At 52.0% G+C, this 20,338-nt stretch overlaps 1 protein-coding gene across 1 annotated transcript in view; it reads left to right on the forward strand.

Annotated features, from left to right (window-relative positions):
• The first annotated feature begins 4,491 nt into the window (after positions 1 to 4,491).
• VWA5B1 (von Willebrand factor A domain containing 5B1) overlaps positions 4,492 to 20,338 on the forward strand; it is a 39,714-nt gene continuing 23,867 nt past the window's right edge. Inside the window, exons 1-7 of the mRNA XM_007175053.2 lie at positions 4,492 to 4,630; positions 6,471 to 6,643; positions 8,206 to 8,462; positions 11,753 to 11,898; positions 12,799 to 12,930; positions 13,563 to 13,687; positions 17,250 to 17,426. Coding sequence (XP_007175115.2) covers positions 4,492 to 4,630; positions 6,471 to 6,643; positions 8,206 to 8,462; positions 11,753 to 11,898; positions 12,799 to 12,930; positions 13,563 to 13,687; positions 17,250 to 17,426 — 1,149 coding nt within the window. The remainder of the gene's footprint in view (positions 4,631 to 6,470; positions 6,644 to 8,205; positions 8,463 to 11,752; positions 11,899 to 12,798; positions 12,931 to 13,562; positions 13,688 to 17,249; positions 17,427 to 20,338) is intronic.

Below are 20,338 nucleotides of genomic sequence, written 5' to 3' on the forward strand. Positions count from 1 at the left end.
TAACTCCGATATCTTCCCTGGGGAGCTGCCCTCAGCTGGAAAAATGGGAAACCCAGAAATGGCCAGCTTTGCACTGTGATTATATGTATTGATCCATTCATTCATTCAACAATATTTATTCACCACCTGCTAATAATGCAAGCACTCCTCAAGGCAGTTGGGATATATCTTGAGAAAAACAGGTCCCAAATCCTTGCCCTTGTGGAGGGGAGACAGGTGATAAGCAATAAACATAATAAATGCTTTATATAGAGTATGTTAGTAATATGTGCTCTGGGAAAAATAAAAAAGCAGGGTGAGGGATTGGAAGTGAAGCCGGGGGAACAGGTTGCAAGTTGAAATACAGTATTAAGGATAAGCCGCCCTGAGAAGGTGCCATCTGAGCAAAGACTTGAAGGAGTGAGGGTGAGAGCCACGTGGATAGTGAGGGGAAAAGCATCCAGGAAGCGGGAACAGCCAGTGCAGAAGCTCTGTGGCATAGGAGCCAGAGCAGAGTCACCAATGGGGAGATCAGAAAGGAAAGGGCATGGGGCCCAGATCAGGGGGTCTTGAGGGACGAGGGGAGCTGGCAAGGGGTGGACTCTAGAACCACATGACTGGATCCATGTCTTCAAAGGATCACTCTGGCTGCTCCACTGGGAATAAACTGTAGGGGGACAAGAGGGTGGCAGCAGTGGAGGTGACAGGAAGGAGTCAGGTTTTGGGGTTTTTTTTTAACTTTTTATTTATTTATTTTTGGCTGTGTTGGGTCTTCGTTTCTGTGCGAGGGCTTCCTCTAGTTGTGGCAAGCGGGGGCCACTCTTCATCGCGGTGCACGGGCCTCTCACTATCGCGGCCTCTCTTGTTGCGGAGCACAGGCTCCAGACGCGCAGGCTCAGTAGTTGTGGCGCACGGGCTTAGTTGCTCCGCGGCACGTGGGATCTTCCCAGACCAGGGCTCGAACCCGTGTCCCCTGCACTGGCAGGCAGACTCTCAACCACTGCGCCACCAGGGAAGCCCAAGGAGTCAGGTTTTGAATCTGTTGGCTTGCAGCTTCATTTAATATCTGTCACCTCCATTAGTTTATATGTCACTTCTGCCTTGTTCTCCTGTCTCCCAGCACCTAGGTGACCTCTAAAGGTTAGTGTTCCTGGGAGGCTGCCGGCATTCATTCATTCATTCATTCATTTCACGTTACAAATATTTATTGAGCTCCTACTATGTGCCAGGCACTGTGCTGGGTACTTTGTACACATTATTCAATTTAATCTTCACAGTGCTGATGAGATGGGAGCTATTGGCCCCTCCACTCACCTGGTTTTATAAAGGAGGGGACGAATACCCAGGGATTACAGTGGCTCACTGACTTCTTAGAAATCCTCTTTCCTGCCCGCCCCCTCACTCTCCCCTTGGCTGCTCTAAGGTCTAGTGGCCCCTTCCATCCCTTCTCCCAGCCCATTCACTCCCCTTTCTCTTTTCTCTCACCTCACCAGCCCAGATTCTGCATCCCAAAAGTCAAGGACCTGGGAAAAGACAGGTGGTCTGGCCGATCAGGAAGGAGGTGAGGCGGGTAAACGCCTAGTGAAATATTGACCCTGCCACACTAAGATCAGCCCCTGTCACCACCTCAGCCCCGCTCACACTACACTGTTCCTGAGGCCGAGCCTGGCTTCTCACACTGTCTTGGGGATGATGCTGGTGGCTTCCTCCCTGTTAGGTCTCTCCTAGGAGTTTCCTGTGGCCTGATGCCCACTGGAGGCCCAGGTTGGGATGGTTGGAGGGGGGATGCTCAGCCTTACTTGCTCTGGTCCCCATCTCTCGCGGGGCTGCCCCTGGGCTCCTCCAGGAGAAAGTCCCGCACACGCACCCTGGGTACCAGTATGTCCTTGGGGCACCCCAAACTCATGTGCAAAACCAAACGCATCTGAGGCCTCGATGTCCTCACCTGCAAAACAATACACTTTATAAGGTTGTGAGAATTAAATGAGATAATATGTGTGCCTGGCACAGTTTCAATTTTCAACAAATTCCACCTGCTGTTACTATTATCTTCCCCCACTCCCCAACTCCTCTGCCTCTGGAGTGTAAGTTCCTTAAGGACGGAGTTGTGTCTTATCTTTGTATGCCTAGTGGTTAATTCAGGGCCTGGAACGCAGTAGGTGCTTATCAATGCTGGATGAATTGATGAAGACTGCATGAATTAGGCCTGCAGAATTTCAAGTTTACTCTTCCCAAGAGGGCTGACATTGTTAAAGAGTCAGTGCTGCGTGAGTCTGCCTGTGTTATCAACATCGCTCACCCAAGCCCCACTCTCTGGGTGAGAGTCACCCCAGGAAGCTGGGGTGGGCACAGGGCAGTGTAGGATGAGTGGGTTGGCTGAGATGTCCTTGGCAAAACTCTATGTCGAGTTGAACTGAAGCTTAAGTTCAAGTCCACCACACGTCTGGGTGCTGGTTCCCGATCAGCATTCCGGACAGGAGGGAACCAGGAGGAGGAGGAGGAGGGCGGGAGTGTGGATGGCAGGGGATGAGGCTCTGTCAGGAAATGACCTCCTCCATCTTGTTCTGGGCTTGGCCAGGCCCCTGAGACAGAGAACCCCTGAAAGCAGGCAGCTGGGGATACAGCCGCTCCCTCCCAGCTCCTTATCTTCCTCCTGCTGTCAGTCAGCCCACGGCAGATAAGCCAGGGCTGAGAGCTGTCTGGGCCCGAGCCACAGAGAGAACATAATTAAAAAGACACTGCTGGCCTGGCAGCGAGGGAGGGAACAGCCGAGGATCCTTGCTTGGGGACACAAGGAGGACGCAGAAGCAAAGAGTTCCCTTCTCAGAGAAAAGGCAGAGTAATCAGCACTCACTGAACAGCCTTGCAAATAAACGGCAACAGGCTACCAGCCCGCAGCAGCTTTGCCTGGCACGTACATCACCGAGAGGAAGACCCAGAAAGAATCTCAAATTCGTATTCCACACCCTTTGTTTGACTTTGCTTCCCACTCCCACCCCACCTCATGAAGGCAGGTGATTGCCTGGGAGGGTCTCAGGAACCTCAGAGAGAATCGATACCCTGCCCTGAGAAGCGCTCCGAAGTCTTTGGTGTTGGAATGATGACGGTCATGCATTCTTTTATGTATTCAGTCAGCACTGAGGATGCCATGGGCAGCAAAAATAGACCTGGCCTCCAGGGGCGTGCACTCCAAACGGGGTGACGGACATGAATAAAGTAATCTCACGGGAACAAGATGCATCTCTACAGACTAACGGAAGTGCTCCGAGGGAGAGAAGCTCGGCTCTGTAAGAGGCAGAGAAAGGATGCTGGGCATGCGTGGACTGGCTTCCCGGCAAAGGGGGACCCTGAGTTGACACTGAAGGACAATAGGAGGTCACTAGTTTACAGTGGGTCATGGGGTGAGCCTTCCAGGTAGAGGGTGGCAAGTACAAAGGTGGAGAGAGCACAGGACACATCTGAGGGATGGCATGGAAGCTGGGAGACACACAAAGTGTGGTTGGGAACATGATGACAGATCAGCTAGAGAGGCAGGCAGGGCCAGATCACACAGGGCCCTAGGCCAAAATTTTAAAAGGGTTTTGGGCTCTATTCTAGGAGAAATAGGAAACCATTGGTGGGTGAGAGAGGGTGGGGGGGAGGTGATGGAAATCTGTCCCACTTGCGCATTGGTCTGTTCATTCTGGCCACTGGGTAGAGAATGGATTCCGGGGTTGGGGGGGAGGCGTATATTCAAGAGGCCAGTTAGGAGCGGCGGTCCAGGTGGAGATGGTGATGGCTGGGACAGGGATGCTGGTGGCAGAGGAGGAAAGGCATGGATGGATGCCCGGGTCTTCCCAGAGATAAATCATGATCTTTGGCAATAGCTTAGGTGTGGAGGTGGGAAAAAGAGGTGCCGAGAACGGTCCCCAGGCTTTTGGTCTGCACACCTGGAGGGATGGTGGCTCTTTTCACTTTAGTATCTTTGGAGGGGTGGGTGTTTCTCACTTCCCTTACACCCCACGTGTTGACTGTAGTGGGTAGATTCACTGCAGTCAGCGAAGGAGGGGCTTGGTGAGCTATTCCAACCGTCTCATTCTGCAGAGGAAGCATCTAAGGCTCAGAGATCACGGGACCGACAAAGGGATGGGACCAGAGTCCCTGGACTCCCATCCGGAGCTCGGAGAGCACTGCCCATGGAGGAGCCCAGGTTGGACACGAGCCTGCCTGGGCTCTCACCCTGCCTGTGCTCCCACCCACTGAGTGAATCGGGCAGGTCACGTGCCTTTAGGCCTCAGCCTCTCTACCGTGAAATGGAAAGAAATGGAATGACCACTCCTTGTCTTCTGAGGGGTGGTCAAGAGTCACTGTGGGTCACTGAGGGGGACGTAGTTGGGGAAAGTGAAGAGAGCAATGCTTTGACTTCCTGTGGGGGCCAAAGTGGGAGAACTGAGCTGGGGAGGGATGGGGGGCCTCTCCCCACTTCCTGCCTTCCTGTCTCTTGCAGGCCCTGAAGGCTGAGTAGCCAGCAAGATGCCTGGTCTGCTGAACCAGATCACAGGGGCAGCCCTGCCCCTCACCGCATCCGACGTCACCTCCTTTGTCAGTGGTTACGCCCTGGGTCTCACCGCCTCCCTCACCTATGGCAACCTGGAAGCCCAGCCCTTCCAGGGTAAGGATCCCTGTTGGGGCTTCCCCAGGACCACCTGCTCCTCCAAGCAGAATCCCCACCCTGACATGTATTAGCTGATTGACACCGGACAAGTCATGTCACCTCCCTGAGTCTCAGTTTCCTCATCTGTGAAATAGGAATACCACTTCTGCCCTGCAGGTCTTAAAGCTGGTAGCAAGTCAGGTCAGGATTCGAACCCAGGTTTGGGCTCGACCCCAGCCCACTGTCCCAGCCATATTTATGTTCACAAGCCATGCCCACCTGTGTCAGGTAGTCAGTCCTCCACTTTCCCCAGTGAACCTCACGGTAGGAGAGGCGTCCAGACTCAGTGGAAGCCAGGAGCTCCCAGTTGTAGGTGTGGCTCTCGTGCCCGTGACCTTGGGGAAGCCGCTGTCCTTCTCGACATCAGAGTGCTCCTGCACCTGTTTGGACGCCAGGGTTTGCAGGAGGAACAGATGAGGTAATACATGAGGAAGGACAGCGTGAAATGGAAAACAGTCTGCAAATATGAGTCATCAGCGCAAGGCAGTCAGGAGTGTGGACCGGCGTTCCCCTGCAAGAGATGTCTGTAAATTACACTCCTCTCCTTGCACTTAAGGAAGGGAGTTACGGGAAGGCTGGCCAGGAGGGTCCTGCGTAAAGGCTTGTTATGGTTAGCGTTGCTTCTCATCCACGGTGATGGGGGCCTCCTAACCCCCAAACTTCATGTCTCGGGGCACCACCCTCCAGCCTGACCTGAGCTTCTGAAACTCTTTCAATTCCCAAAAGAAACCTGCAAGGGAAAGTCTCCTCCCTGCGGAAATCTCCTGGGCAGAGCAAACGACCCTTTTCCTCTGTTTAAGGAAACCTATAGAGGGTGGCTTAAAGTGAGACCCGTGAGGAACCCAGGGACTAAATTACTGAACAGCTCTGGGACAGTCCTTTGGCTTTCCATGTGCAGATAGAACAGTCCCCCCATTTTATAGATGAGGAAACTGAGGGATGGGAAGCTGGGATTTGTGGAGAGTTCACCATGGACCCAGCACTGTGCTGCCCTCATGTTAGTGGGCAGATAAAATGAGATACGACTTTGATCCTCTGAGTGTGGTACCCCAGCCATCGGCATCACCCAGAGCTGGTTAGAAATGCAGAATCTCAGGCCCTGTCCCAGAACCACTAAATCAGAATCTGCATTTTAACCAGACCCCCAGGTGATTCATGTGCTCTTGAAGTTCGAGAAGCACTGAGATATAAAGATGTAGGGCACGCACTATGGGGGATATAGTTTAATAAGTGGTGACTGTTTTTTCCATTTTCATAACGACCCTGAGTTTGGCTCTATTATCGCCATTTTACAGATGGGGCTGTGAGGCGTAGAGATGCTAAATGTTTTTATCCAAGGTCACCAGACTGGGGAAGGGGGCGGGGCCTGGATTAGAACCCTGGCCCTATTCCTCCAAAGCCCCAGCTCCTGGGCGCCACGCACGGGACCACCACACAGAGGTGTCTTATTAGTCCCACACATCAGGTCACATAAAAATCCAGATTTCCACTCTCTCTTGAAAAATCAGAAGCCCTGGTCACACCGGCCTCACAGGCCAGCAGAGTAAGAGTTGGCTGGGACAGGGGAGCAGCCGTCCCTTTCCAGCTGCCCTGCAGCTGACAAAGAACCTGCTGCTGTGCATCTCCTGCCCAGGACCCAGAACCAGGAGGCCCCAGCCCAAGTTCTCTCTGGAGTCCTCCAAGTGGCAGTGAGTACCATCCACTGGGATGGCAGAACAAAGGCTCCAGTTCCTTCTCCGGGGTGGGGCATGCAGAGTGGGTCTGGGGCACCCCGCAATGCTGGGCCCTGCTCTGGCAGGTCTCTTTGTATACCCACTGGATGAGTACACCACGGTGATCGGCTTTGAGGCAGTCATTGCCGACCGAGTTGTGACAGTACAGATCAAGGACAAAGCCAAGATGGAGGGTGGCCACTTGGATGCCACCGGCCTCCGAGCTGCAACTGTCACAGGTAAGAAGGCCAGAAAGGCTGTGGCAGGGCCTGGGCATGGCTGGAATCGCAGGCAGACTGAAAGGGCAGCAATGGGATAGGGTAGAGAGAGCACTACACTAAGAGTCAGGAATCCTGTGTGACCTCAGGCCAATAATTAAGCTCTCTGAACCTCACCTTACTATCTGGAACATAGAGGTAATTGTTTCTGTTCTCATTTGGAAAGAGTGGTAAGGCTCAAAGGAGGCAACAGAAGGATTGTTAAGATATCTCGGGCTTCCCTGGTGGCGCAGTGGTTGAGAATCTGCCTGCCAATGCAGGGGACACGGGTTCGGGCCCTGGTCTGGGAAGATCCCACATGCCGCGTGGCAGCTGGGCCCGTGAGCCACAACTGCTGAGCCTGCGAGTCTGGAGCCTGTGCTCCACAACAAGACAGGCCGCTACAGAGAGAGGCCCGCGCACCGCGATGAAGAGTGGCCCCCACTCGCCGCAACTGGGGAAAGCCCTCGCACAGAAATGAAGACCCAACACAGCCAAAAATAAATAAATAAAATAAAATAAATTTAAAAAAAAAAAAAAAAAAGATATCTCTAAAACACAGAAGAGCATGTCATTTAAGCTCAGAGGTTGTAGAATGAGTCACACCAGGATTTGACTGCCTATCCTGCTGCTTGCAAGCTTAGATAAGAAATTAAGCCTCATTTGTAAACTGTAACTAATAATCCTATGCATCCAAATCTCAACAAAGAGCATGCAGAACACTCATCACAGTCCCTGGTACAGAGTAAGTACTCACAGCATGGCTACTGATGCCTGCTCTTGAGGATACTGAGTCTCAGAGAGGGTGAGTGACTGGCCCAAGGTCACACAGCATGTTAGTGGCAGAACCAAGGCTTGAGTCCAGACCAAGGATCATATGATATGAGATTCTTACCATTGGATTTATGATGGAGGTGAAGTTTGTTCACCTGATCATTGAGATGTTCAAGAATCTTTTAATGAACACTCACGCTGTGTAAGATGCGAAGTTTCCCCCAAGATTTTAGGACTTCTCTCAGCTTGGAAGAATAGCTGGGACATGCCGGGTAGTGACCACGATAGGAAGTTGACAGTGGCTATGCCAAAAGCGGTCCAGATAATGTCAGAGGAGGGAAAGAGCGGTCCAGGTGGGACCAGGGAGGGTTTTGTGGAGGGGTTGGATGGATGGGTAGGATGGGCTAAGAAGGAATGAGGGATGGGCCTTTCAGATGAAAGGAGAGAGCATGGATCCTGGGGGAGGGGGGAATGCTCCACCGTGATTCTCGGGGGGACATAGAGTCTGCGGATAGAGATGTGACCCTCTGTTGGGGAGTTGTGGGTCCCAGTCTCCCACTCCCTGCAGGATACAGTGGAAAGTACACAGTCCTGGCATCAGACCCACGTAGGTTCAGATCCTGGTTCAATAAATTAGTTGTTTGTTGTGTAACTTAAGCAAGTTGCACCCACACGCTGAGCCTCAGTTTTCCCATCAGCAGAACAGGCTGCTCTAACCTAACACACAGCAAGCTTAGAGGGGATGGGGGAGAATGAATGCACAGTCCCTGACTCCAGGCCTGGCACTTAGGAAACACTCTGCATCATCCCTCCTTCCTGCACACCAGGAAAGGTGGCTTTGGATGAGGATTTGGAGCGGATCCTCTTTGTGGTCAACCTGGGGACCATCGCCCCCATGGAGAACGTCACCATCTTCGTCAGCACCTCCTCGGAGCTCCCGACGCTGCCCAGCGGGGCTGTGAGGGTCCTGCTACCTGCTGTCTGCGCCCCAACCGTGCCTCAGTTCTGCACCGAGAGCACTGGCCCCTCCAACCAACAGACCCACGGGTGAGGAGCCCCTGCCCAGACAAGCCCAGAGTCCCGGGTGGGCAGCAGGGAGTTGGGCGGGCGGGAAGGATAGGAGGTGAGGCTGAGCTCTGTAGCTGCCCCCGTCTCAGTAACTGTCCCACCCCTGCTCACATTTTGAGCACTTAAGAATCTCCCTGAAATGCTCTGTGTTGGTACTGGTCAGAAGTGTTAGGATTTGGACAGCTTGGTATCAGAATTTCCAGGCATTTTTCTTTAATGCATTCAAGAGGTATTTTCAGAGCACCTAGGTGCTAGACACTGGGGTGGGTGCTAGGGACACAGAGGACACGAAATCCACATGGTCCCTTGCCTCTTTGGAACTTGGTGGGAGAGATCATTATCCAACAGATAACACAACTAATGTGAACTGTTTATGAACTTGCATGCATAATTAATTATGTGAAAAGTGCAGTAAAGGAGAGGTTCATTGGCTAAGAGTATAAAAGAGGGACCCAACCGGGGGCGTCTGGGGGCCTGGTCAGGTTTCTCTGAGGAGTGGTATTTCAGCTGAGGGCTGAGCCAGGAGGGGGATGGATATAGGCACAGAGAGAAGCTTTCCTATAGGTGGGAATAGCAGGGGCAAAGGCCCTGAGGCAGCAAGGATAGGGCCACAGAGGGGAACTGAAGGACGGGTGACATGAGATGAGGCTGCAGAGTTACAGGACACCCTGTGGCCCTGGCAGACTTTAGATTTCTCCCCGAAGCAGCAAGGAGTCATTAAAAAAGGTTTTCAGCAGGGCCGGGAGGGTACACTCCAGGACAGTTTCTCTATACTCCCCCGGTGGGGGAGGAGGGAAAAGGGGGTGGGTCACAGCCTGAGGCACCTGCACCTGAGATCGGGGCTCCTCCCATTTTCCCACCTATAAGCCCTGGGGGACTAGCGTTTCCTCTGCAGGGAGAGAGGAGGCCAGTTTTAAGGTAGCCTGATGCATACAGGAGATGTCTTTTGAAGTCGTGTATCTTATCATTCAATTCATGTCATTAAAAAAAGAAATCTGTTCCACAGTATATTAGCACCACTGTGGTAGAAAAATAACACTTGAATTAATTACCAGTTAAACTACTTAACTCCCCCTCCCCAGCTTTGAGCCTGAATCTTTGAGCCAAGTTGAAATCTGGGAAGATGTACCGTATGTATCTAGGAGTTTCATACATACCCTGGTTGGGCTATGGGGGCAGCTGGGAGCACGTGCCCACTGAGACACAGAGGAGAGTGACAGCAAACCCCTGGACACCACCAGTTAAAGTGCTGACCTCACGGTGACCTGACGGGGAGGGGTTATTTTAGCCTCCCACGTGGGGCCAGCCCAGAGGGCACTCCTCAACCACCCCACAAATAGTAATTAAACACCTACCATCGGGCAGGTACTGTTTTGGGTGCTGGGAATACAGCAGTAAACTAGACAGACAAGGTCCCTGCCCTCGTGGGGCTAGCATTCTAAGGGGGGAGACAGACAATAAAGTAATAAGTAATAATAATAACAAACATGTCATATGTTGGGTGATGAGCTCTATGGAGATAGATGCTACAGAGGCTAGAGGGGGAGAGGATGGGGTGGGTGCTAGTTTCGCTAGAATAGACAGGGCTTAGGCAGCATTTGAGGCCTGATCTGAATGAAGGGGGCTGGCCATGGAAGAATACTGGAAGAAGAACATTCGGGGCAGGGGGCAGAGCGGGCAGTAAGTGCAAAGGCCCTGAGGCAGCAACAGGCTTGGTGTGTTGGAAGAGCAGCTGGAAGGCTAGTAAGACTCTAGCAAAGTGGGAGAGTCAGACTGTGTAGGGCCTCGCAATCTAGAGTGAGGACACTTGTTGGTACAACAGAGAAGCTGGTGGCACCAGCGAGTCTCAGGCCAGGGAACACCAGCTCGTGTGTCATCTACGTAAATGCTGCCATAGGCGCCAAGCCAGGTGCATGGGAGAGGCAGGACCTAGCAGACCTGGGGGCATTCAAGACCTCGGTGGGTCAGGGAACAAGAGGCCAGGGAGTTCCCGGCGCCCCTGAGGTGGCCCTGATAAGCGAATTCCTGCCCGTTCCAGCAGGCAGAGTTAACAGAGATGCTCTTGGGAGACACCTGCATCAAATTCTGATGAACCTCAAAGTTGCTTAGATAGAGTGACATGGGAAAAAATAAGAAAAATAGATAATACCAAGTGTTCGTGAAGATGAGGAGAGAAGGAAACTCTTGTTCATTGCTTGTGGAAGTGGAAACTGGCCCAGCCACCCTGGAAGGCAATCTCGGGCAATACTCGGTGTGTGCCCTTTGACCCAGGGATCCCAGAGAAATCCTTCTATACGTCCAAAAACAACACATGGATGAGGATAGTCATGGTGCTGGCGTCTGTGGACACAGGGAGGTGAAGGCAGGGACAAATAAGTACAGTATAACAGATGGCCCCAAGCCATAGCACATCAGCAGCAAAGACTTCACTTTGCAGACAGCCACCTGGACAGAGCTTAAAGACACAGTGTTGGGTGAAAAAAAGTGGAGCAATTGAATGAGATTCCTAATACAATGCTTTCTTTTCAACCAAATGTCATGGTGTGTTTTACAAAAATACGTGCATATTCAGAACGTGTACCGAAGACCTCAGAGGGCATGACCATAGCGGGGAGGGAAATAGAGCAGGACCAGAGACAGGGTGAGGGATGACAAAGATAGAGGGCCAGAGACTTGAGCGTTCAGCAGGTGACACTTTGCTAAGCGCTTGCTCAAGACAGCTGTGTCATTATTATCCCCATTCAGTGATGAGAAAACCAAGACTCAGAGAAGTGGCTTTATGCAAGGGTCCCAGCTTGCAGAGACAGAGCAGCTATTCCAGGAGTGATGTGACACAGTGTAAAATGTTTCACGGCCGAGCCGGAGAGACCCGGTGAGGATGCACGCTCTGCCGAGTCCCAGTGGTGGCCACATAGGCTAGTGGCCTCATCTTGCTGAGCCTCGGTTTCCCCACGTGGGAGGTGGGGGAGGTGAGGGCTCTGAGGCCGCCCTCTGGGGGCGTGGTGAGAACAGTGTGAGCCCCCATGCCTGGTGCCTGGCCCATCCGTCGTAGGTAGTGGTACCTACCTGAATCCAGGCTCTCCCTGCAGTCAGGCTGAGTGGGAATGTCAGGATCTGGGGTGGAAGGAAACTCCTCAGCCCCTTTGTGAGTGGGGCTGCAGGGGTGCCAGGGCTGCCTGGGACTTGCCGTTTTCTCCATGTCTTCTCTTGCTGGCCCCCTGCCTCAGCCCTGACTGGCCGCCTCCTCCTCCTCTCGGCCCCCTTCCCAGCAAAGACAAGCATTGCTTCGACCCCCAGGCCCTGGACTCCTGGAACAAATTGTGCTTGGCGACTCTCCTGGATACCGATGTGTCCAACCCCATGGAATACGAGTTCAACTTCCAGCTGGAGATCCGTGGGCCCTGCCTGCTCGCAGGTGAGAGGGAGCTGGCTAGACCCGGATGGGGCTGGAAAGAAGATTCGAGGCCACGGCGGGGTGGGGAAAGGAAGGGGAGAGAGGGAAGGCTGGCCAGCCCAGATGGAAGACAGCCTGAAGCTCATGCCCCTCCGCCCCCGTTTCCTGCTCCCCAACATGTGGCCCAAGATGAGTCTTTCCCAAGGACAGGTTTCAAGGCTGTCCACCGCCCCCCCCCCAATGGCTTCCCTGGGGAAATGCCCACGAGGCCATGGCCGTCCGAAGTCCGCAGTCCTCGGTCTTCTTCTGGAGTCACAGCCACAAAGCTGCTTCCTGCTCTTCCCCCTGCATGGCAGAATCAGCTGGGGAACTTTCCAAATCCCACCACCTAGACCCCACCCCAGAGCTTCTGATGACGTTGGTCTGGGGTGAGTCCTGGGCATTGGAACATTGGAAAGTTCCCAGGCGATTCTAACGAGCAGCCAGAGGCAGGTACCTTTGTTCTGATGGTTCCCCTCCCCCACCGAGTCAAGGTTTTAAAAAGACACTAGGGTGTGGTTTCTTGTCAACAAGCGTTCTCCCAGAGCAACAGGACATCCCAACACAGAGGCATTTATGGAGTGCCGGCCTATGGAGCATGGAGCTCTTTCTATCTTTCTGTGCCCTGTGAGGAAGCCATTCCTTTGACCCCCACTGGATCGTGAGGTCAGGGATGGAAAGGCCATTAGACCCCATCTAGCTAAGCCCCCCTTTTGCAGATGGGGAAATTGAGAAGGTCTGTCCACGGTTTTACACAGCAGGTCAGGAGCCCCTGATGGGGCTGGAGTGCCAGTCATCTCTGGCCTGAGTCTCAGGGTCCCCCACCAAGCCCCTCTCTCTCCGGGGACTCCTGAGCCTATCCCACCTTTCTGTGCCACTCAGGGGTGGAGAGTCCCACCCACGAGATCCGAGCCGACGCCGCCCCGTCTGCACGCTCGGCCAAGAGTATCATTATCACCCTGGCCAACAGGCACACCTTCGACCGGCCCGTGGAGATCCTCATCCACCCCAGCGGTACTGTGCACCAGGCGGGGCCCCCAGAATGCCTGTGGGAGGGAGGAGGTGCTGATCCCATGGGGCACAGACACGTGGCCCCCCACCCAGTGGCCAGTGAGAGGGTAGGGGCGCGTGACAGAGGAGAGGAGACCAACTACTTGCCTCCTGAGAAACTTAGCGCTAACTGGCAGAACCGAGTGTCTCCTGCCCCATTCTAGCTCCTGAGACCCCAGGGTCTCATCCACCCAGTGGTGCACTTTGCCCCCAGGCCAGCTGAGCAGAGATCTTTGAAACCCTAAGCTCCATGAGACCCTGGCAGCTCTGAACTCTCAGGGAGCAACTCTTTTGTCTCTTTACAAATTCATCGAATGTTTAGATGCAAAAAGATCAGAGCCCAGAATCACTCCCATTTTACAGATGGGTAAACTGAGGCCCAGGGAGGGGCAGTGAATCACCCACAGCCACTAGGCTCTCCTGCCTCCCAGCTAAGGAGTCTTCTTAGGGTCCCACACTGCCTCAAGCAGCCAGGGATCCCATCCCCCTCTTCCAACTGGGAGTCCTCCCCACTGTGAAGATCTGCCACTCCACCGAGGCCCCCAGCATCACCCTCACCCTCGGGCAAGTGCCAAGAGTTGATCTCATCTCTGCAGAGCCCTACATGCCACATGTCCTGATGGAGAAAGGGGACATGACCCTGGGAGAGTTTGACCAGCACTTGAAGGGAAGAACAGATTTCATTAAAGGGATGAAGAAGGACAGCAGTGCAGAGCGAAAGGTGAGGGTGACTGAAGCAACATCAATGGTGGCAGAACTGGGGTGGCACTGGGGACTTGGTCTTTGCTGGACCAATGAGGAGCCTGAACCTGGGGTTGGGGGTGGGTGTGACTTGCCCGAGGTCACACAGCAAGCTGGTGGCAGAGGGAAAGTGGATGTCCAGATGCGGCAGTCACCCTGGCGCTGCCCTCCCGCCTCCTGCCAGGTCACCTGCTCCTAGTGCCACCAAGGTGCCTAAGCCAGGCAAAATTCTAGACTGGTGGCAGAAACAACCTTGGTCTCCTCCAGGCTAAGCCACCCCCAAGAGGCACCAAGGACCCTACAGCTGGGTGCCCTCCCGGCTCCATCTCTACTCCTGGGCCTCCCTTTTCCCACCTGCTGAATGGGTCTCTTGCTCTTCCTGCCTCTGGGATCCTTGCTTGCTATAAGGTAAAGAATAAAGGCAGAGCAGGGAAAGCCCAAGAAAGACCCTTTCCCTCTGCCCGCCCCTCCCCCACGAAGTGAAAGGATAAGGGCGCCATCAGCAAGGGGCTGGGGGTGGGGAAGGGGGGTAGGAGGATGCCAAGCCACAGCCACAAGCCACCCCCGCAGTCTCCCTCCTGCTCGTGACCCTGCACATCGAGCCGGGTCCTGAGTGCCAAGGTAGGCTTAAGAATCGCGGGATACTTCTTTTTATTGTCTCCCCTTTTGAGATGAGAAAACTGAGGCTTAGCACCCAAAGTAACTGGTGAGCTGGGAAAGGGGAGTTGGCTTTGGTGACAAAGAGGCTAAGGACTTTGCCTTGCTCATGTGGGGCAATTGTGCCGGATGTAAGGGCCCCCCGTTCCTGCTGGCCTGACTGGCAGAGGAACAGACAAGAACGTGGAGATAACTTACAGCTGATGCCATCCTTCCCTTTGGTAGAGATCCCACTGGAAGCTTGGTGGGGGGTAGGGGAGATGGCGAAGGGAAGGTGTAGGTGGCTCAATGCCCATCCCCACGTTAGAGACCCCACTGGAAACACCTGTCCTCCCAGAGGTGCCCCCTCACCCAGATGCGTCAGTTGGGAGAAGAGGCTGGAGCTAGGCTCTCAGAGTGGTGGTGGGAATGCCAGGGGTGCCACTCAGCTCTGAGAACTGCAGCACGTGGGCAAGGGGTGTCGGCAATGAGCCTCCCAGGCCTGCCTGCCAAGCCTTAAACCAATTAGGTCTGGGACCACTGAAGCAAATGAGAATTAATTTGCCACCTTGGGTTGGTTATGCAAATACCCTGTATTCTCATGAGCTCCAGGGATGACAGCCATCAACCCACAGCTGCTAAGAAGTGATGAGTTTATTGTAATTGGATAATGGGAGCTCGAGACATCAGAGGGTCCTGAGCCCGGACCCCCACCCCACGCCTCGGAGAGGCAAAAATCGGGCTCCTGTCACCACCAGATGTGGCTCTTGCTGCCTTGGGCTCTGTCGTCCAAAGGGCCAGGCTGGGCGGTGGCTTTTGGCAAAGGAGCTCCCGGTGGGAGGGAGGAGGGCATCCAGAGGCATCAATCAGGAAGAGTGAGTGGGACGAGCTGTCAAAAACTGCGATTTAGCAAAGAGGGGGCAAATGACACAGGGGGAGACACTATGTATGAGAGGTGGAGATGCAGAGAGAAGCAGAGACAAATAGAGACAGAGAGACAAAAAGGTCTCTTTTGTCTCTGCACATAGGTCAGTAGCAGACAAAAAGACCCCCACAGATTCATCCTCTCATTTATTCATTCAACAAACACTAAGTGCCCAGTAGGTTCTAGGCACTAGGAAGAAAGCACTGAAAATGACACATCCTTTCCTCATGGCGCTTATATTCTAGCACAGGGAAACAGACAAGAAGCAAATGCATGACCAAGATTTAGGTGAGGGCTGGGGACTGTGAAAGACAAAACAGGATGATATGATAATGAGTGATGAGCATCGGGTGCTGTTTAGCCAGGTGTTTAGAGAAAGCCTGTCTGAATATGAGACCCGGTGGATTGTGAAGCGTTGGAAGAACATGCAAAGAACTGGAAGCAGGATAATGATGATGTGTTTGGAAAACAGAAAGATGCCCAGAATGGCTGAAATGTGGGGCAAACGTGAGGCGGATGGGTAGGCAGGGGTCAGTCCTTAGGGGGGGCTTCATGAGCCCTGGTACAAGGTGTGAGGGGAAACTATTGCTTAAGCAAGAGAGTAACAAGAAAGATCACACTGCCTGCTCGCTATAGAAGGGACCACGGGGAAATAAAAGTAGAGGAATGAGGCCAGGAAGAAGCAATTGCCAAGATCCAGGCAAGAGATGGTACTGTCCTGCGCTTGGGTGATTGCAGTGGAGACAGAGAGAAGAGGACAAGTTCAGAATGTATTTTAGCTGCAGAACAGGCAGCCCTCTGCTGAAGGAGTGGATGCGTGGGGTGAGGAAAAAAGAGGAATCAAGGACAACTCTTAGGTCTTTGGTTTGAACACCTGAGCGGGTGATGATGTCATCTACTGAATTGAGGAAGGGACCCTTAGACAGAAATTGAGAAATAGACGAAGAGAGATATGTACACGCAGAGACAGTCAGATACAGAGACAGAGAAAGTAGGGGTGGAGAGAGAGGGCGACAGAGTGAGGAGAGAGGACATGAGATTTGGTGCAAAGTGACCGGAGAGTCAAGGACAGTTCAGTAGCAGTGTGACAAGGCCAAGAGAACACATGAAAAGATACAGAACTCTGGTGCTGTCCTTCCTTTAATGTTTACTGAGCCCATCTCTGCACCAAGCTCTATGTTAAGCCCTGGAGATGCAAGAGACTCAAGCATGACCTGCCTTCAAGTAGGAGGGGAGACAGAGAGATGAGCAAAAACTCACAGTGTGAGAAATGCCTGGGTCCCCATGACAAATAGCAACAGCAGCGGCATGAGCATTGATGGTTGCTGTGTAGACAGTTTCTCTGCTGGGACGCCGCCTCACAGGCATTGCATTTAGTCCATACAACTCAGTGAGGTATGTACTCTTGTCCTCATTTCATGCATGAGGAAACTAAGTAATTAAGTCCACCAGGAAGATGGGGGCAGGTTTTCCAAAGAGGTAAAATTTGAAGCATGAGTACGAAGTTATCAGTGGGAGAGAATCAATAAACCAGAGAATCCAAGTTCACAGTCAAAAGGAGCCAGAGAGTGGCTTATCCCCTGAGTGTGAAAGGGAAAGAAACCACTATTCAATGGAGGACCTGCACGTGTGCCAGGACCTTCCCATTTGCATGCCAGCTCAGTTCATCCTCAGAACCACCCTGAGAAATGGACATTATTTGCCCCGTTTTACAAGAAGAGTCAGGCCCAGAGGAGGGTCTTGCCCAAGATCACACAGCTGGACGGTGACAGAGCTGGGATTCAAACCTAGGCCTTTCTGTTGTTGCAACCTGTGACTGTCTAGCAGAAGAGCCAGGTAGGGTCAACCTGGAAGTCTTTCACACAGAGGATGAGAGGGATCCTGACAAGACTTGGAGAGTAGTGGGGGACCAGCACGACCCCCAGGAGTAGCTCTGGGCCCCTTGAACGCCCAAGTGAGAGAGTTTCCCTTTCTCCTCCAGACAGAAATCATCCGGAAACGCCTCCACAAGGACATTCCCCACCATTCTGTCATCATGCTCAACTTCTGTCCTGACCTCCAGTCAGTCCAGCCGAACCTAAGAAAGACCCATGGCGAGTTTATCTTCCTCATCGACAGGAGCGACAGCATGAATGGGACCAACATCCACCGAGTCAAGGTACCTCTCAGAGGACCCCTACCCCCAGGATCTAGGGTCCCAGGGTACCCAGCTTCTCAGCACTTTCTGTCCCAAGCATCCCTCCTTCCACACCTGAACCAGTTCCTTAAATGACTATCCATGGCTAAAAGAAATGACAAACAACTTTTCTGTATGTCCGTTTAAACAGAAACCCCACCCAAACTCAACTTGCTCCCCAAATAAACCCCTGAAGTGATCTGAGCAGAGGTTAACTGCTGTCCATTTACAAGGGATGAAGTGATCAGGAGCTTCCCTTGGCATTCTACACGTCTTTGTTGTGTCCCTGTTCTGGCTAAAACACCTCACTAGGTACTAAGTGGAGAGGGATGCAGAGAGAAGAGGAAGGGAACTAACATTTGCTGAGGACCTACTATGGGTCAGACACTGTGCAGCCACTTAATGCACAGCTTGGTGTTTAATCCAGATAATAATCCTATGAGGTAGGTCAGATTGTCACCATTTTCCAAACAGGAAAACCCATCCTGAGCGTTTCAGTAATGTACCCAAGATCATGGTCTAAAATTAAACCCATATCTGTCTGTCTGACTGTTTCTACCACGTGACATTGGAGATTCATTGGACATGGCCCCTGCCATCAAGGGATGTGTAGAATCCAGTAGAAATGACTTGGTTCATCCTTTTTTTTTTTTTTTCATCCTTTTTTTTTTTTTTTTTTTCAAATGCCTAATATGTGCAAAGCCCTGTGCTTGGCCACCTGGAAAGATGGTAGGTTGTAAACATAGTTCCTGCCCTCAAGGAGCTCACAGTCAAGTGAGGGGCATAGCCCTGTTAACCAAGCCTGCCTGGGAGCATGGTCTTGATGCTTTGGAGGGTTCTGAAGGAGTGCAGGAGAAAGAGTGATAAAACCCTCCCCTCACATCCAGAAGCATTCCATCTCCGTGAGGAGATTATTCACCAAAATTATGGCATTATCCAACACTTCCTTGCATTTTTAGTTGCGCAGATGTCTGTCTCCTCCTCTGGAATTATCCACTCATTAAGGAAAAGGACCAGATCTTTCTCATCTGTCTCTCCCCATGGGGTCTAGCTCTGTGTTTATGCATAAAAAGCCCTTGGTTACTGTTTATTGAACTGAGTAAAGGATCATAGTTCAAGAGAACAAGGGATGAGAGAACAAGGAGAGGGCTCTGCTGTCACCTGAAATTTTGTCCCTCTCCCTACCTTGTCCCTCCTATTTCCAGAGCAACAGAATGAGCCAGGAGGAATGGGGTTAAGTGGGATCTGTGATGCCAGCTATCACCTAAGCCTTGCTGTGACTGGGTTTGGTCTTGAAGTATGACAGAGCAGTCATATATGAGATCCAAGTTCTTGTTTGAGCCTCTTGACATTGGGATGCAGGCCTGGTTGGTACCTTTTCCCCACCCCTGCCCACCATCAAAGGCAGGCACTGAAATGAGGACCTGTCCACAGTGCTGGAGTGCTGAAGCACGCTCCAGGGCTGTGTGGCCATGTGTATTCCATTCCACAGCTGTACCAATTTGTAAGACATCTCTTCAGTTCCTCTAACACATCATAGGATCACAGACCTAAAACATCTCTCAGAGAGCATTTAATCCATTTTCCCTGCCCTTTTCCAGGTAAGGAAACTCAGTTCCCAGGACGCTAAATGTTCTTCCCAACATCACAGAGCTGGTGCGGGAACCTGAACCTTCTGTATCTTAATTCAATGCTCATGTTCCTTACATTGCCAATAGGGAATTATACAGACTCTTCCAATGAGAAAACCTCTCTTCTCTGATAGTTATTCCTGCTACATGGCTCTGAGAAAAACAATGCCTGGATTCCAGGGTCAGTTATACCGCTGACTCACTATGTGGCTTTGGACAAGTTGATTCTCAACTCTGGCTTCATTTATTCTTTCTGTAAAATAAGAAAGAAGGATTCATTCAGGGAGGGCAAACATATGTCACACATCCCTCTGTTCCCCTCCTCCAAGCCCAGGCAGACATCAGTAATTGACCATGACACTTTTTTTCAGTGCTGAGCCTGGATTCAGGCTCTACCTCCTTCTCATCTTGGTGTTCCAGGCAGTTACTACCAGTTAAATGGAGCTGGCTTATGAGTAGAAATCCAGTTCCTGAACTAGAGACCTATTGTCAGAATTCTCTGGCAATAACTTGGTTCACGTCTCAGTCCCTTTCCCCTTGGAGTCGCTCTTGCTTTCTTTTCCAGTTCAGCTCAGCGAGCTCGAGGTCATCCTTTCACAAATGGCTCTGCATTGGCACAATCCATTCTGCTAAACATGCCCCTTTTAGAAAAAGTCATTACTCAGGCCACACATCCCTTTCCCCACTGACAATGAGGCCATTGAGGGGTTGCTTGAGTCATTAGGTGGCTCATTAGGTTGAAGTTTTAGGAAAAACTAGGCTTAGGGAGGTAGGAGAGAATAGAAATCCAAACAGCCATGCCAAAGGGGAAAGTTCAGCCAATTTAATTTCCTGCAGCTGGTCTCATTCTCCAGCTGCCACTTGCTGCCAGAAACATGGCTTTAAAATTCTAATAGGTGTGAACAGAGACAATCCGTAGGGATCCACAGAGTCTCCTCCTAGCAGCAATACACATCAGTAACTAATGCAAAAATAAACAGATACTGACTTCTTCTGCAGAAAAACAAGACATATTGACACAAGCAACAAAAGGAGATGGACAGAACATTAATGTCAATATTTACAGAGGGGAATGGAAGAGGGGCTGCAGGGCCGTGGAGCCTGGAAGGCCATATGGTGTAAAAGTTGCCAGAATCTACTTGCTACTGTTTCCTTCAAGATTTTGGAGTGTAACAGTTTGTTTCTCTGAAGCTATGCTGAGATCCCTGGGATGCCATCAATAAACTCTATAGGGATGAGGGAAAGCCACTCATTCCTGAGTTC

Source organism: Balaenoptera acutorostrata, chromosome 1 (genome assembly GCF_949987535.1).
Source record: "Balaenoptera acutorostrata chromosome 1, mBalAcu1.1, whole genome shotgun sequence".
NCBI lineage: Eukaryota > Metazoa > Chordata > Mammalia > Artiodactyla > Balaenopteridae > Balaenoptera > Balaenoptera acutorostrata.